The 18,948-nt window shown below is 41.5% G+C and overlaps 1 protein-coding gene across 1 annotated transcript in view; it reads right to left on the bottom strand.

The window, feature by feature from the left end:
• The window catches only part of CWF19L2 (CWF19 like cell cycle control factor 2), a 150,293-nt gene that overhangs the window by 46,206 nt on the left and 85,139 nt on the right, over positions 1-18,948 (bottom strand). Inside the window, exons 11-12 of the mRNA XM_078432699.2 lie at positions 11,061-11,174; positions 9,322-9,459 (exon numbers count right to left, since the gene is read on the bottom strand). Of these exons, the coding sequence (XP_078288825.2) occupies positions 9,322-9,459; positions 11,061-11,174 (252 nt within the window). The remainder of the gene's footprint in view (positions 1-9,321; positions 9,460-11,060; positions 11,175-18,948) is intronic.

Raw genomic sequence — 18,948 nt, 5'->3', positions numbered from 1 at the left:
TATAGTTTGAAATCAGGAAGTATGATGTCTCCAACTTTGTACTCTCAAAATTGCTTTGGCTACTTGGGGTCTTCTGTGATTTCATACAAATTTTAGGACTGCTTTTACAATTTTTGTGAAAAATGGTGATGGACTTTTGCTAGAGACTACACTAAACCTATAGATGGTTTTGGACAGTATGGAAAATTTAACATTAACCATTGTAATCCATGCACCTGGGGTATCTATTTATTTGTCCTCAATTTCTTCCATCAGTGTCTTATAGCTTTTAGTGTACAGATCTTTTACCTCCTTGGTTAAATCTATTCCCAAGTATTTCACTGCTCTTCGTGCTCCTGTAAATGAAAACTGTTTCTTTTTCAGATAGTTCATTGCTAATTTATACAAATGCAACTGGTTTTTACATGCTGATTTTGTATCCTGAAATTTTACTGAACTGTTGATTAGTTTTAACAGTTTTTTGGTGGAGTCCTTAGCATTTTTCTTTTTAATACGTGATCACATCTTCAATGGAGAACACTTTAATTCTTCCTTTCCTATCTGAATGCCATTTCTTTCCTTTTCTGACCTACCCGTTCCGGCTGGAATTGCCACTGCTATGTCAAATAGGAATGCTGAGAGTGAACCCTCTTGTGTTATCCTGATTGTAGAGGGAAAACTGCCAACTTTTCAGTGTTAAGTATGAAGTTAGCTGTGGGTTTCTCGTATATGAACTTAATTATGTTGAAGTATGTTCCTTCTATACTCGATTTCTTGAGAGTTTTTATCATAAAACAGTGTTGAATTTTGTAATATACTTTTTCTGATAGTTAATTATTACTGTATAGAAATGCAACTGATTTTATATATAGATTTTAGATCCTAAAACTTTATTGAATTTGTTGATTAGCTGTAACACATTTTTGGTAGAATCTTTATGGTTTTCTATATATAATATGTCATCTGCAAATAACAGACAATTTTACTTGTTCCTTTTCTTTTTCTGGTTTTTTTTCAAGTTTATTTATTTTGAGAGACAGAGAGAGGAGAGGAGGGGCAGAGAGAGGGGGAGAGAGAGAACCACAGTCAGACTCTGTACTGTCAGTGCAGAGTCTGATGCGGGGCTTGAACTCACGAACCTTGAGATCATGACCTGAGCTGAAACCTAGAGTTGGAAGCTTAACCGTCTGGGCCACCTAGGCGCCCACTTGTTCCTTTTCTTTCTGGCCTTGGGTTTTTAAAAGGAGGTTTTTGATAAATGAATTCATCTCCTTACTTTTTATTGATCTGTTCAGATTTTCTATTTCCTCACGATTCAGACATGGTAGGTTGCTTATTTCTAGGAATTTATCCATTTCATCTAGGTTGTCCAGATTGTCGGCATGTAATTGTTCATAACAGTATCTGATTTATGATCTTTTATATTTCTGTGGCATCAGCTGAAAGGTCTCCTCTTTCATTTGTAATTTAAAAAAATTTTTTTAACATTTTATTTTATTTTTTGAGAGACAGAGAGAGACAGAGTGCGAGCAGGGGAGGGGCAGAAGGAGAATGAGACACAGAATCTGAAGCAGGCTCCAGGCTCTAAGCTGCCAGCACAGAGCCGAACGCAGGGCTCGAACCACAAACACGAGATCATGACCTGAGCTGAAGTCAGACACTTAACCGACTGAGCCACTCAGGTGCCTCCATTTGTAATTTTACTTATTTGAGTCCTCTCTCTTTTTTCTTGCTAAGTCTAGCTAATTGTTGGTCAATTTTATTTATCTTAAAAAAAAAAAAAAGTTAGTTTCCTTGCTCTTTTGTATTGTATTTCTATTCCCCAGCTCATTTATTTCTGCTCTGGTCTTTGCTATCTCCTTCTTCTCCTTTTAGTTCTTGAGGTATAAGAGGTAAGTTGTTATTTCTGATCTTTACTTTTTGTAACTATAGATGGTTTAGGACTATGAACCCCCTTCTCGGCACTGTTTTGGCTGCATCCCATCAGTTTTGGTATATTCTGTTTAGACTGTCATTTGTTTCCATATTTTTTTTAATTTCCCTTTTGATTTCCGTTTGGCCCATTCGTTGTTCAGGAGTGTGTTATTTCATTTTCACATATTTGTGAATTTTCTAGGTTTCCTCATTACTGATTTCTAGTTTCATGCCACTGTGGTCTCAAAAGGTACTTGCCATCATTTCTATATTTTTCAATTTCTTAAGATTAACTTTGTGATATAACAATCTATGTTCCATCCTGGACAGTGTTCCATGTGTGCTTGAGAAGAATACATACTCTGTTGTTGTTGGATGAAATGTTCCGTATATGTCTCTTAGGTCCATTTGGTCTAAAGTGTCATTCAAGTTCAATGTCTCCTTCTTGCTTTTTTTTGGCTGGATGATCTGTTCACTGATGAAAGGAGGTACTGAATGAAGTCCTCTAGTATTACCGTAGTGCTATCTAGCACTCTTAGATCTGTTATTATTTCCCTGACATATTTAGGGGCTCTGATGTTGGGTGTTTATGTATTTACAATTATTATCTCCTTCTGATGAGTTGACTCCTTTATCATTTTATAATGACCTTATTCGTGTCCAGTTACAATTTTTGACCTCAAGCCCATTTTGTCTGTAGAAGTAGAGCTACCCCTGCTTCTTTTAGTTCCCGTTTGCATGGACTATTCTTTCCCATGCCTTCACTTTGAACCTATCTGTGTTGTTAAAGCTGAAGTGGGTCTCTTACAGAAAGGAGATAGTTGGGTCTGGTTCTTTATCCATTCACCCACTCTCTCCTTCTTGGTGGAACATTTAAGCCATTACACTCCCAGTAATTGTTCACAGGTGAGAGCTTGTATCATCATCTCGTGAATGGGTCTGGCTGTTTGGCAGTTCCTTTTTTTCTTCCGTTCTTGCTGTCCTCCTCTGTGAATGGATGATTGGCCACAGGGGGACACACTGGTTCCCTTCATCTTTTCCACTGCAGGCTTTGGTTTATGGTTACCTAAGGCTGACCTGAAACATCTTAGAGACAGAAGTCATTTTAAACTGCTAACAATTTCTATCTCACAGAAAAACTCTACCCTTTTATTTCCCACAACACCCACATTTCATGTTTTTGATGCCACACTTTACTTTTTATATTGTGTACCTACTGACGAATTATTGTAGCTATCACTATTTTTAACACTTTTGTCCTTCGACTTTTAGGCTAGAGTTAAGTGGTTAACACCCTTCTGTATCTGACTAGATTCTTACCTTTACTAGGGTGTTGTACATTTTCCTATGTTTTCATGTCGCTAATTAGCAGCCTTCCCTAGAAGGCAGGCCTAATGGTGACAAGCTCAAGTCTTTATCTTGCCCTTTCTGAAGGACAGCTTTGCTGGGTGAAATATTCTTGGTTGGCAGTTTCTTTCTTTCAGCGTTTGTACCAAACCCTTCTCTCCTGACCTGAAAGGACTCTGCTGGGAAATCCACTGTACGACTTAAAGGGGTTCCTTGTTGGAGAGAATTTTTCTTTCTCTTATTGCTTTTAAAATTCTTTTTTTCTTCAATTTAAGTTTTAAATAGTGTCTTGGAGAAGATCACTTTGGATTGAAATTTTGGGGTGGCTTATTAGCTTCATGAACTTAAAAGTGCAAATCTCTCCCCAGCTTTGGGAGGTACTCAACCAGTATTTCTTTATGTAAGCTTTCTATCCCTTTCTCCCTCTCTTCTCCTTTGGGACTCCAGGGATGCAGATTATTTGTTATGGTGTTCCTTAAGACCCATATGCCTTCTTCCTTTCCTTTTCATCCTTTTTCTTGATGCTCCTCTGATGGGATGATTTCAAACAAATTCTCTGTGAGCTGATTGTTTTTTCTGTTTGGTCTGGTCTGCAAGAGAAGCTCTTTACTGAATTTTCTACAGTTCACTCAGTGTATTCTTCCACTACAAATGTCTGGTTTATTTTTGTGTTCTGTTTCTTTGTTGAACTCCCTATTTTGTTCTTGTATTGTTTTCCTGATATCATTACACTGCTTATCAATGTCCTCACAGCTCTCTGAGCATCTTTAAAACGATTATTTTGCATTCTTCATCAGGTAATGCCTGTTCTCTTCTTTTTGGGGGGGTGATGGTAATTAGATATTTACTGTTGGAGTCATGTTTCTCTAATTATTTGCAATCCCTACAACGTTGTGTAGATGTCTGTGCATTTGAAAAAGCAGTCCTCTCTTCCAGACTTTATGGACTGCAGTAAGGGAAAATGTCTATCTGCATGCAGGGGCATGCTGGAGCATGTGGTGACCTCAGGTCTAAAGGTGTAGGGTGCCAAGTATGAGGCATATGGTGGCAACAAGCCTGGGGAGGGCAGTGGTTCACTGGCTCAAGTCACCGGGGTCCACGCCATCAACAACCACGTGATCCTCGGCAGAATCTCCGGGGGGGCCACAGAGGCTGCAAGGGCTGTTGCAAGAGCTACACACCAGGGCACGCGGCAGCACTCACTGTTCTCTCCAGGGGCAAATGCTGTTGGTTTGTCTGCAGGACAGACCCCTGGGAACCATAGTCACCCGCAGTGTGGCTGCTCCTGGGGGCCCCTACTTTTCTCCCCTGTTCCTAGCTGTCTCTCTGTCTCTGCTCTCAGCCCCTGGGTGGGCGGAAACTGAAGTGGGAACTTCACGTGGTGCCACGAAACACTAGGGAAGCTGGTCACTCACCCTGCTCTTTTCCCTGCCACAGGAACTCTTCCTAGCTGGGGCGTTCCCTCTCGGTGCTGAGCAACGCCAGCATGGGGACAGGACAGTCCAAGCAAAAGTGAAGCTGTCCTCTTTCCCATCTTGTGCAGTCATTCTCCTGTGTTTCTGTCCCACTGTGTTGCTGAAGGTTTTATGCAGACTCTAGAGCTCTCTCCTTGGTCACGTTAGCCACCTGATGGCTGATCTCTGCGAGGGGATGGAGGTGATGGCCATTACTCTGCCATTTGGTGACATCCCATTTGTGAATTTTTACAGTACCTATTATAACGTTCTAGCTTACTAAACTCGAATTTTCAAAAAGTCAAAGATTTTAGATGTTCAGGGATCATGATCATTGTCAACTCAGTGAATACTAAAAACAACCCTATCCAATACAAATATTACTAAAAGATCTTATAATATACAAACAGAGAAAAAAAAAAACATAAACATGGTCTACTATCTGCACCCTTAAAGCAAGATACAATGGTGGTAAAATCTGAAAAATACAAAACAAGTCATGATGACTATATCATGACTCAGTAAAACTAAGTCTCCATCCAAACATGATAGAAAAAAAGCACACGAACGCCCTGCCATGTTCACTGTTAAATTTATAACTGTAAACCTCAGATGGACCTTCAGTCCTGCTTGGCCATCCTGCTTTACTTCACACAGCTTCTCTCAAAAACCATTCCGCTCTTTCTTCTCAACCCTCTGATGTCCCCTTCTTCACCATGACTCCCAGCTGAAAACCTTAGTGTTCACTAAACTAAGGGGAACGGTAAGGGCGGGGGGGGGGGGGGGGGGGGGGGCGTTCCTTCTTCTACCATATTTACAAGCCCATCTGCCTCCGCACATGGACACTCCGCCTTCCCTCTGAGTCTCCAGAAGCCCCCACGATGCCAAACCTAACGGTCACTTCCCCGGCTTCAAAGATCTGACTCAACCTCTCAGAAGCAACTGACAGTTATTCACAGGCTCCTTCCTATCTTCTCCTGCTTCTCAACCACCACGGCCTGTCTTCCTTGTGCCTCAGTGGCTGCCCCTTCTCAGCATCAGTTGTGGAACCCTCCTCGTCCCCTTCCACACAGTGCTCCAGAGCTCAGTCTTCAGAGCCACTTTAATAATTCCCTGGGTCCCATGGCTCTACACACATTTCAATGTTCAGAGCACCCAAGCGTCTGTGAGAGCCAACACAGACCCAGAGCTCCATGGCAATGAGCCCACGGCACCATGTGAATGTCTCATGGGCATTTCGTATATCACGTATGTGTGAGAGTATTCCCCATCTCCTACCTCCAGCGATATGTGACCCCTGCAGGGTTTTCTATTTCAGTAAATAGCATCAGCACTGCCCCAAGGCCTAACACTTCTCACCAGTTTACACTCTAATCCCAGGCTCTATCTGAGTTAATGCGAGACCCTCCTAAAGTGATCTCCCTATTTCCACTCCTGCCTCCCTACATCATCTTCTTGAAAGAGCTGCCAGAAAAATCCTTTCAAAAATAAAACAGCAGTTTCCAGCCTGGCATTTAAAGAGCTGAGAAGCTGCCACTCTGCCCCAAAAACAAGTATAAAGCTGAAGAAGCTGAAAAATCAACACCTCTCCTTAGCCTCTCAGGAAAGCGACTCTACCCCAAAGTCAGGGAGCCAGTCAGGGGGGTACGGGGAATCACAATCTATCTGTGTGCACAGAGCAGGGGCTCCATGGGAACCACCGCCAGGCCAGGAAAAGCTAAGCTTTAGCTGACAAATTGCTGGAGGCTCAGTGTGGACAAAATGGACAAGTCTGAGAGTTAAAAACTCCAGGGGGACCCAGTCATGGATAAAGTCCCCACAGTTGTGTGAGTTTTACCTCCAGGTGCTCTCTCGCTTCCAGCAGCAGGCAGGGAGAGGAGCACCACTGTGAAATACACCAGAACATTCTGTTCATCTTAAGCCCAGCTCTCAGGTGGAACAATGTTACCAGAGCTGCACCTGCTGGGGCTTTATCATGGCCTAACCCACCTGAAGTAAAGGGAGCACCTGACTCCAGCCCCCCCAGCCATCCCTTCCCAACTCAGCAGGGAAAACAAACTGACAAGTACGGGTGAGGCTCACAGTCCAGGAGCGTAGGCTCACCAAGAACAGACAGGTAATGTAAGCTGAGAAGTGGAAACTCTAAGAACCAGAAAGAAATCCTAGAGCCTAAAAACACTACAACGGAAATGAAGAAATGATGGGTTTATAAGCAGACCAGACACAGTGGAGGAAAGAACCTCGGAGCTGGAAGATGACAAGAGAAACTTCCACAAATGAAAAAAACAGAACAGAACACACAAGAATTGTGGGGCAACTACAAAACATAAGCCAAATCATGACACTGTCCTACTACGAAGCTTCACAATGGCGTCCCATCACTTAACAACGAAAGCGTGCGCTCCCACACCACAGCCTGTAAGACCTGCTGTGTCCCCCGCCTCTTCTGCTCCCCTGTCCCACCTCCCTGTGCCCCTGGTCAGGTCACACATGCTTCAAGCTTGCCTCTGCTGTGGACCCTTTGCATGTGCTGTTTCTTCTGCACGAATAGCCTCCCCCCAGATATTCATGTGGACCCCACCCCCCGACTCTGTTCGCAGGCTGCAGAAACACCACCTCCAGGGAGAGGCCTGCCTTCAACTCTACTGAAAACACCAGCCTATCACCTCCGATTATGCTTTATTTCCTACAAAAATATTTTCTATTTTGTGTAATATTACTTATGTTATATAGTATTTTATACCATCTATTTGTTCATTTTCTGTCTCATCCACTAGAAACATAAGCCTCTGGAGAGGAGGAACTCATCGGATCCCTACTCACAGCACCAGCATAGGGACTACTGTGCACCCCTCAGCTGTTCAATGAACAAGTGAACAAATGACTATTACAATTTTTAACAAGGTTTTTTTTTTTTAATCTTGTGTATACACCTGAACGTACTACGCTCAGATTACTAAAAGTGTATTTAATTCAGAGTTCCATATAAAGTGGTCTGCCCCATTTCTGAGAAGAAAACTTTCATAAAAATGAAATTCCAGACCCTAGGGGATTGATTTCTAGTCTTTCCCTCCAGATGAAGAGAAATGAAATGATCCTAAGGGCTAAATTTACAATTCTTAGTGATGGGAAGAATGACCATTTCTATTTAAACCCAAGTTTGTGTCACTCCTCCCAACACACATATATATACACAGATACCTCTAGTTATCTTTATTCTAGTTTCCATTAAGTTTTTCACCAGGCAGGAGAGTCTTCCTCCCGTACCTCAGATACCTGGTCCAAACGCCCACCACCAAAAAGTAACCAATGGTATCACAAAGGCATGGGCAAAGTATTTCAAATATTTCAACTTTGTGGGCTATAAGGTCTCTGTCACAACGATTCAACTCACTCAACTCGATTCATCTCACTCAACTTGGCTGTTATGGAGTGAAAACAATCTTCGACAATATGTAAACAAATGCAGACAGCTGTTTTCCAGGAAAACTGCATCTGCAAAGAGACAGCAAGCTGATGCTCCAGGGGAGTCAAACCCTGTTAGACAGCTGAGCTTAAATATCTCTTGTATCAAAAATGTTAGTGGGCAAGTTTGGAAGGGACTGCAACAAAGAATGCTATCTGCAACAAATATTAATCCTACTAACCATAATGATGTATTAATATACATTTTCATTTAAATATGAAATATAAACACAAGTGTTCAGGGGCACCTAGGTGGCTCAGTCGGTTAAGCATCCGACCTCAACTCAGGTCATGATCTCACAGCTCGTGAGTTCAAGCCCTGTGTCAGGCTCTGTGCTGACAGCTTGGAGACTGGAGCCTGCTTCGGATTCGGTGTCTCCTTCGCTCTTTCTCTCTCTCTCTCTCCTACCCCACCCCTGCTTGCACTCTGTTCTCTCTCTGTCAAAAATAAACATTAAAAAAATGTTTTCAAATACAAGTTTTCATATAAACAGACTTAAGATTATTCTAAAATGCCTCCTCTATAATCCGTAATACCTTACTTCAAATATATTCCTTGTGGTAAACATTATGAAGAACTGGAGGAACATTAAGACAAAACATACTGGTCACCTAACTAGCAGCATGTTGCTAACATTAAACTCTGGCCCAAGACTTTCCCTTAACTGGTAGATCAAATACACAATTAACATTTTCATAGCATACATAAAAAAACTAAACCAGAGCTTATATTTAAAAACGAAATAGGGGTGCCTGGGTGGCTAAGGCTCAGTTGGTTAAGCAATCTACTCTTGATTTCCAAGAGTTCAAGCCCCACATCGTGCTCTGCACTGGCAGCATGGAGCCTGCTTGGGATTCTCTCTCTCTTTCTCTCTCTGCCCCTCTGCTTGTGCACGTACCCTCTCTCTCTTTTTCTCTCTCTGTCTCTCAAAATAAATAAACTTCAAAGAAATAAATAAAGATAAAAAATAAAAACAAAATCAATCTCAAATATATACTTCCCAATCAATTCCAAATGCATGTTCCTAACATCTTACAAAGGGTTTGACTTATTCAAATAAATCAAGATCAGAAAGAACAGACCTCTGTGAAAAATACATCATTGCTAGATGGGAGTAATCAGCTTCTAAAAACTGAAAGATATTCTAGGAATATATCTTACCTTAGATGCCATTCTCATAAAAAGTTTGTTCTGATTTTCTGCTGTTCCCATCTTTTCGTTCTTGACTAAATCACTTAGGCTGAGATTATCATCATCGTGAAAGTATCTAACCCTTTCTTTTTCTTCGTGAGTTGAAGCCTATGAGAAAATGAACATTATTTAGTGAAAACATGGGTCTGGGTCTCTGAAGTATTTTTAATTACCTGTAAATCTCATATTAAATGTACAACACACCACGACGTATCACAAGCTTTCCTTCCAGCTTATCCCTTTTCTATGTGTTTCCGGTTTGGAAGAATTTCCATTCAAATACCACTTCCTCTTTCTGCCCCATTACTCTCTTCTTCCCCAGGGATGGCATTATCTGACTTCCGGGTTTGGGGGAAAAGGCAGAATTGCTTTAACCTTCTTCCTTCCCCTCTGTTCTTGTCCTTGGAGTAACTCCTGACTGCTGTGGAGGGAAGCGCACAGCCATCTGGAGATAAAGTGAGCACACCGAAAACAGAGGGCAAGTATGAGCAAACTCATTTCACACAGCTCTGCCAGGGACAAGGCTGATACTCTGATTCTCATCTAAGTCAGTCCTGGGTCTTTCTATCAGTGGGTTCCATACCTACCTGTAGCAAAGAGAAGTGTCATATATTTTCTCCTAAGTCACATCTCCCATATGTCTCTTATCATCACACTCCCTTAGCCAAACAAAACCTGCTCTTCAACCTCTTTGAGACCTTTGGAAGCACATTCCCAGTACTTTTCCCAACATTCCGATTCCTGAAATCACTAGCTTAAATCTCACATTGCGTGGCTTCAATCACTCCTTGGTTCCAGATCCTTAATTTCTGGCCCTCCTATCCTGTCATTACACTCAAAAGGCAAACCTCGGTCCCACATGAATGTGTCTGCCCTCTTTACCCTGTACCTGCAAGTGCTTGGCCGCAGGCAACTCAAACAGAGCCCTTGATGCCATCGGATAATGCATCTATGGCTCCCTAGCCAGTTCCGTCATTCCACAGAATTCAAACCTTTACTATTCTCCTGCCCCATCTCTGCTCCAAACCCTTAATTCTTCCTATTTCATTAGAGGAGGGATCTATCCCGCTCTATTTGCTGAACCAACTACTCTCTCCAGCAGCACAGGCACTCAATAGACAAATAGTAAACATATGACAGAAAAATTATGAACAAACAAATCTTCTGTGGACCCAATTACCGTTTGTATGATCTTCCAAATTTAAAACAAAAAATCTAACTTGGGAAAACTGAATACACTCTTTTTACCATCTCTAGAGCCTCAGGGTAGTGCTAAAAACTAATTGGTAGAGCTGGAAGATGGAAAAGAAAATAAGGCTTATAACGGATCACAGCAACCACATATTTAAGACATTATTGTATATCGACACCCCATCACCAGGGCTCAAATTAGCTAATGCAAAATTTTCCCTAAGAGCTACGGTAAATATGTAAAAGGAAGCTAGAAACAAAGGCAAAAACAATGTACACAAAATTAAAATTGCTTTAAACACTCCATGTTCGCATTTGAAACCCATAGTTGAATTAGATTCCATTTTGTAAAATGCAAAGGGATATACCTGAGAATAAAAGTAATACTATAACTTACTACCTTCTAATGCTTGTAGTATAAACCTACACTTTAGAAAATATTCTGAAGTAGTCTGATGCAAACAAAGCCAAGGAGGGGAAAGGAATTCCAAATTAAAAATGACATATGATAAACACACCATCTGCCTCTTCCTTCTTCCTCCTGTAGATTCCAGAGGTTTTCCTGCTGTGCTCACAGGCCACACTCCTCCAGACCGATCTGTTCTGACCAGGACCACTTCTTGGTCTTCATTCTATGGAAAGATGTAGAGAGAACTTTTGAAATTCTTGTGAAGAGTACTGAATATTTATATTTCATAATAAAAAACAGCATAAAAATTACAGTTTATCTTAAGTTGCCTGGAATTTCATTACCCACCGTGATGTAAAATGATCATGATCTTTTCAGAGAAAAGGGGGGGAAAATATCCAAAGTCCATTTTATTTTATTTTTTTTGAAAAGCAATCACAGAGGGAAAATTCAAATAACGTTTCCATCTAGACAATATTAAAGATGACCAAGTACCAATATTCACACATGCACTGGATGGGAGTGCCCATAATTTAGGCAAGAGATATCATGTTTAATGCGTGTTTCTTCAATTTAAAGATGCTACTAAAACTTGTTTATAAGACATAAAGCAACTAAAGGACACAACAAACTGCTACATTAGCTGCTATAATGATGCTCCAGACAACTTCTATTCTTTCCATTAACAGCCCTCAAATGTTTTTCGGTTCCCTGACTCTTCAGAATTTATATCCCACATACTTTCAATCCATAATCTTTTTCCTACAAACTACTGGCCAAATACTTGCCTGGTACAGTACAGATTAAGATTAAACTTTATTCTATGATGAACATAGAATGTTACTGGAAAGGTTCTAACAAAGAATCACATAAAAAATATTAGATAACTGCTTTATTAAAGATCAATTTGAAACAAGACCAACCAAATTATTCACATTTCAATTTTTTGCTCAACTCAGAACAAATTATTAAAAATCAATTTCAACTCCATTTAGAGACTTAGTTCCCTTTTTAAGATGGAAGAAAAAAATACAATACTGATCTTACATTCACATACAATACTAATTAAAGTTATCACTTTTCTTCTTCAAATAATTAGCATTAGTTAATAATGTGTCATATTTTAAATATTTTTATTTATTTTTTAGAGAGAGTGAGAGAGAGAGAGAGGGAGAGAAAGTGAGCACATGCGCACACACAAGTGGCGGAGGGGCAGAGAGAGGGGATAGAGGATCCCAAGTGGGCTCTGCATTAACAGCAGAGAGCCCCACGGGGGGCTCAAACTCACAAACCATCAGATCATGACCTGAGCCAAAGTCGGATGCTCAACTGACGAAGCCACCCACGCACCCTAATGATGTGTCATATTTAAAGGGTATCTCTACCTTAAAAAAAAAATTAAAAAAAAAAAAAGGGAGGGGCGCATGGGTGGCTCAGTTGGTGAAGTGTCTGTCTGACTTTGGCTCAGGTCATGATCTCACGATTCGTCGGTTCGAGCCCCACGCTGGGCTCTGTGCTGACAGCTCAGAGCCTGGAGCCTGCTTCAGGGGCTTTCTCTGCCCCTCCCCTGCTCATTCTCTGTTTCTGTCTCTCAAAAATAAATAAATGTTAGGGGCGCCTGGGTGGCTCAGTCGGTTGAGCATCCGACTTCGGCTCAGGTCATGATCCCACGGTCTGTGAGTTCAAGCCCCGCGTCGGGCTCTGCGATGACAGCTCAGAGCCTGGAGCCTGCTTCAGATTCTGTGTCTCCCTCTCTCTCTTCCCCTCCCCTGCTCATGCTCTGTCTCTGTCTCAAAAATAAAACACACACACACACACACACACACACACACACACAAAATAAATAAATGTTAAAAAAAAAATTTTTTTTAAATACAGGGTATCTCTATTCATTCTCTTACTGGATAACAGAAATGGGAAACACATTTTTTATCTAAGTTTATCATGTCACTAAAGTGATCTCCCTAAGGACTTCCAAATTACTAAATCTAATAAATACTTATCAATTATCACCCTCGTTTATTTGAAAGTATTTGATTCTGTTCATTATATTCTCAGCCTGAAACTCTTCTTATTCTAGTTTTATACATACTCTACTCTTTCCTGGTTCTGCCTCACCTCTCTGACTCATTCATTCATTCATTAAATATTCTGAAAAGTGCATGCCTTATGTAGTTACTAAAAGAAATACAGTACCTGCCTACAAGAAGTTTATAGGCTACTGCAAGAATTATCCTGTATGTGAATTAATGAGAATCAAAAGAGTCAATTTCACTTTCTCCTCCACTTTGAGCTACATTTCAAGCATTGATGACTCCAAGGTTCCTTGGTTTCCATCCTTCCACCCAGAAACCTAACTACCACTTGTGCTGACAAAAAATTCATTATGCCAAACACAAAAATACCTATGTCATTGTTTGCTGAAAAATTGCAGAGACCCCATATTAGCTAGGAGAGATCAGTACCACTCAAAGTTGGCCCACAGACCAGTGACAGTGTGAGAATTGTCAGCCACGATATATTTGTTATCAGCCTGTGAGGAGTTAAGTACAAAACCTGGGTGCTTATAAATTTTTCCAGCAATCTTAAAGAGTAATTTTACGTTGGCTCAATCTAACCTAAAATTTGGACGTATATTTTATAATATCTTTATTTCATTTTTCTATAATTTTTATTGTATTTTATAAAACTATTAGTTCATAATGGGCTGGAAAATTTAAAAAAAAAAATCTGATCCTACAGCACAGAGAAACACTGTCCTAGACAGTGGGATAAAGGCCAAGCACCTTAACACAACACATAAGGCCCTTCAAATTCAAATACTATGGGCTTCCTGAAATACACTTCTTCTCTAGTTCCTCATAATTTTTATAAATTTACCATCCAGTTGATAACTGTAGGCATAAGTTTGGGCATACTTGTATTGCCAGACCATAATCTTTTCAGTCACTATCTGTCTATTTATTTACAATTATCGGTCTTTGCCACTTTTCCAGGCCAAAGACCAAGCTATACACTACCTGTTGTCTACAGTACCTGGTACAGTGGCAAAAACAATGTGTACTTACTAAATGCCTCGGACAGATGAATTCTACCCCCAGAGCTAACCCACTGCCCCATCTACAGTCTTCTTCTCCACGCTTTTCTACTCTCTGTTCCTCGGGCATGCCAAGGGACACCAGGTTTCCCCACTTTGGGTTCCCACGACAGAAATACAAGCAATTCCACATTGGCTACTACAATAATACAGAACACGGCGCTTATTTAAGAATCACACCAGTGCCAACAAACTAAGGCCTGTGGGCCAAATCCAGCAAGCTGCTTGTTTTTGTTTGGCCCACCAACTAAGGATGGTTTTTACACTATTAAATTGTTGAGGGAAAATCAAAAGAATATATTTCATGACAAATAAAAATTACATACAATTCTCATTTTAGTTCCCATAATGTTTTACTGGAACAGAGCCGTGTTCACCCATTTATATACTGTCTGTAGCTGCTTTCATTCCACGACAGCTTAAGAGCTATATAATTGAGTTGCTGTGACAGAGACTGGATAGACCATAAGGCCTAAAACATTTACTATCTGGTCTGTAGAGAAAAAGACTGCTAACCTTTGATCTCTATTGTTCTTCAAGGGATAAAACTAATTCAAAATCATTTAATGATTACTTTACCTGAGAACAGCAAGATAAAAACTTGCAACTGCTTGATAATATCACAGACAGAAAGAAAGGGACCTGGTACGTTTCATTTTGTTAACATATGCTTAAGGTCCATTTCTGGCCAGAAGGGCCACAAGGAAAACCAGATATAACCCGCCACAGTTAAGAAGCTAGACAATATGGAAAAATACATGAAACAACCAGGCCAGAAGAAAGAGCCAAGAACTAAAACTGGGATCTTAGGACCAGGATAAGGTCTGAAAAGGGCTCGAGGCACCGTCATTCTTTCACATCAGCCTTTGAGCACTATTTGCATGTAACATGCTGATTAAAAAGAAAAGAAAAGGAAAAAGCATTCAGGGCCTTGCTTCAAAGCTGGTATTTAAAAATTCTAAATGTTTGCTTAAAATCCTTTTGTGGCATCTTGTAAATAAAGGAAACCTTTCACTACATCAGATTTTCCCACCAGTTGGTATTCGGCAAGTTTGTCATCACTGAAGGCCCTACAACACCTGTTTCCATTTTCTATCTTTTAACATTTCAATAAATAAGCAGTAATTACAGTTCATGGTATTTTCATGCTTTCTAAACAATCCCTATTCTATCTCTAATTATGTCCATAGAGAGCCGGTTACTCAGTACATACAAGCTCCCAACCACAGCAATGGGAGGACTGAACATCAAGCCGTTTTACATTCACCGACATGCGTATCCTGGCTCAAGGCTATTTTTCAATTGGTACAGAGATATTCACATGACTGCACAGGCTCAAGGGAAGCACGTTTTGCTAAGCGCATAATGGTACCAGACAGACTCCAAGCAGCCTCAGTTTTGTCCACCTTTCAGTAATTCTCAATTCTCTCTCAATTCTGAATACTCTTTGTGTGTTCTATTTTTCCCCCTTGATCAGCCTTCCTAAAGGCTTATCTATTAATTTCTTTCTTGGTTTTTTGATAACCTCTACTTACTTTTGGTTTGCTATTTCAGTAATTTCATTTGATACGTTTTAATACCTTTGATACGTTTTCTCTTATCTTTTCTGCAATGAGTTCCTGGCCAGAGCCCACCAGGAGAGCATGCCGGCGTGGATCCCAGGGTCAGGAGCCCACGCGCCAATCCTGCCTCATTAGAGAACCTTCCAAGTATACTTAATTACCTCACTTTCCTCATTTGTAAAATAAAATAACAAGGTATTTACAGGATCAAACATGCAAAGTATTTAAAACAATGCCTAGGAGAATTTACCCAAGGGATACGAGAGTGCTGATGCATAGGGGCACATGTACCCCAATGTTTACATCAGCATTTTCAACAATAGGCAAATTATGGAAAAGAGCCTAAATGTCCATCAACTGATGAATGGATAAAGAAGATGTGGTTTATATATATAATGGAATACTACTTGGCAATGAGAAAGAATGAAATCTGGCCATTTGCAGCAACGTGGATGGAACTGGAGGGTATTATGCTAAGCGAAATAAGGCAGAGAAAGACAGATACCATATGTTTTCACGCATATGTGGATCTTAAGAAACTTAACAGACCATGGGGGAGGGGAAGGGGGAAAAAAGTTACAGAGAGGAAAGGAGGCAAACCATAAGAAACTCTTAAGGACTGAGAACAACCTGAGGGTTGATGGGGGGTGGGGGAGAGGGAAAATGGGTGATGGGCATCGAGGAGGGCGCTTGTTGGGATGAGCACTGGGTGTTGTATGGAAACCAATTTGACAATGAATTATATTTAAAACATGAAAATAAAAAAATAAAACAACGCCTAGGAATAAAGTGTGTGATCAATAAATATTAGCTATACTCTTTAGCTCACTTTCATTTATCCAGTCCTTTCTTTATCTGACTGAGGCCTTCCTAGGATTTACCCCTTCTCATCTCTAAAATTCCTAGGACATTATTTCTTCTCCACATTCATCTACTATTGTTTGACTTACTACTGTTTCACCTACTCTTCAGAATGTTATTCTGTACTTGTAAGTGAGGCTACTACCCATACTTAGAGTCCTTTTAAGACGGCACTTCCGAAATTTACTGGCAACGAGTGTTTACATCCCAATTCTTTTCTATCGTCTGTCTGAGGGAAAACTAACGTTTTCTGGGACGCTAGCGCCCGGGGCTTCAGTGGGAGGTGCGTTTTCGTCCCTCCTGCCTCTCTGCCTCCTCTCACCCCTCAGTAATCGGTAGCTCTGACAGCGTGCGCCCCATGCACGGGGGTTCCCGGCTCTTACGATGACCTCGCGCCCCCCGGCTCTTACGATGACCTCACGCCCTGCGATACTGGGCACGGTTCACAGAGTCCAAGCAAGGGCCGCGAGGCCGCGTGGGTTTCTCCCACCGAGAACACCTCTCGCCTTCACAGTCTCCCGCGAGCTGACGTCCAAGTACTCAAGGCCTTTTCAGCCTCCTTCGTCAGGAGGCCTCAGACAGGGATGAGGCAGGGAGAGGCCGGAAGGAGAACTTCAGGGCTCAGCCTCTCGGATGCGCTCAGCTCTCGGCCGCGCTGCCTGTTTGGGGAGTCGGATCCCTGCAAGCCCCAGCTCCTCACAGTCGCGGATTTCTGTGCAGCTTCTCATCCACAGAGGGCTGTCTCTACTTCTAAGCGCCTTACACGTCGCCCAATTTTCTCTTTGCGTATTTTGTCTGCGATCGCTACCCTCTCGCACGGAGCGCAGGCCTCAAAGCACGACGCACGCGCGGTCAGAGCTCGGAAATGCCGCTCCGGGATCTCACACGTGGCGCCGCAGGGGCCGCCGGGAGGCGGCGCCTCGACGCCGAACTTCGGAAGACCCGGGGGGGACCCCACACAGAGCGAAACGTGCTCCACGAGCGCGTCCCCCCGGCTCCCCAAGCCACCCCGTTAATCCTGGAACTCTTCTAGAGCACGCTGTAGCATCAGACCAAAGGCACGTTTTTATCCCGGTTTGCTTTCCCGTCAAATGGGTACAGTAAAGAGGTGCCTAACCTCTTCGCCACGAAGCTGCTGGTGGGAGGGACACTAACCACGCACAAGCTGGAGAAAATCAAATATTAACGTGAGGGATCATTACTAAAAAACTGTAAGTAATACTTTAGACTACAGTTCACGATTTCAACAGTGGGTTATCTGGGACACATTTAACCACTAGTGATTTTAACTTTGTTAGGCGCATATTTTGTACAGCCAGCGTGATATCTGGTGCCGGCGGGTACGAAAGCCAATTCCGTTCTTCAGTCTCCTTTCCTTCTTTCATCGTTGCTTCTTTGTAAGCCTTACATGTGAAGCCAGCTAGGAGAAAACACATGACTTTACGCTGTATTTTTAACCAGGTTCCTTTCAGCATTTGCCGGGCTGGGGAGGGATGAGAGGAGGAAAGGAGATTGAGAAATTTTTTTTAACGTTGACTGACATTCTGGAATCTTTCCACACTAAAATGACAGAGTTCTTTCAGATGTAAGAAAAAAAAAAATCTTTATTCTGACACTTATGAAATAGATAAATTTAAGGATAATATATGTGATTTAGTATATCAACAATAGCAAAAAAATCTAAACACTGCCTTATATTTTTCCTCATTAAAAACAAACCAAGATGGGGCGCCTGGGTGACTCAGTCAGTTAAGTGTCCAACATCTGATTTTGGCTCGGGTCATGATGTCATGCTTCATGACACTGAGCCCCATGTCGGGCTCTGTGCTGTCAGCTGAGAGCCTGCTCGGGATTTTCTCTCTCCCTCTCTCTCTGCCTCTCCCCTGCTCACACACTCTCTCTCAAAATAAATAAACTTAAAAAAAAAAAAAGCCAAGACAACTTTTCCAGAGAGAAATTAATATTTATAGGGGCACCTGGGTGACTCAGTCAGTTAAGTGTCTGACTTCAGCTCAGCCCCATGTCCGACTCTGTGCTGACAGCTTGGAGCCTGAGCCTGCTTCGGATTCTGTTTCTCCCTCTCTATCCCTCCCCCCACTCATACTCTTTCACTCTTTCAAAAATAAACATTAAAAAAATTGTTTAAAAAAGAAATTAATATTCATATAATTTTATAAAGTTCTAAAATAGAGCTCATGTGATTTCAAGAACCTTGTAACACGGCTATCACTGAGCCATATTTTATAAGGAAGGATACTAAGGACCATGTAAAATAAATGATGAAGTTCTGGATCCAAAATAAATCTTTGGCTTTAAAATCCCATTTCCATTCCTTTACTAGTTCTATCATGTGCTATTTCTAATATTCCATTTCTCTAATAAAATGAGTCAGTAAAAAGGACATTTTAGGAGCACCCAGATAGCTCAGTCAGTTGGGCACCCAACTTCAGCTCACCTCATGATCTCACGGTTCGTGA

Source organism: Panthera onca, chromosome D1 (assembly GCF_046562875.1).
Source record: "Panthera onca isolate mPanOnc1 chromosome D1, mPanOnc1 haplotype 2, whole genome shotgun sequence".
NCBI lineage: Eukaryota > Metazoa > Chordata > Mammalia > Carnivora > Felidae > Panthera > Panthera onca.
The sequence above is the reverse complement of the archived record's forward strand: the minus strand, read 5'-3'. Positions and strand labels throughout refer to the sequence as shown.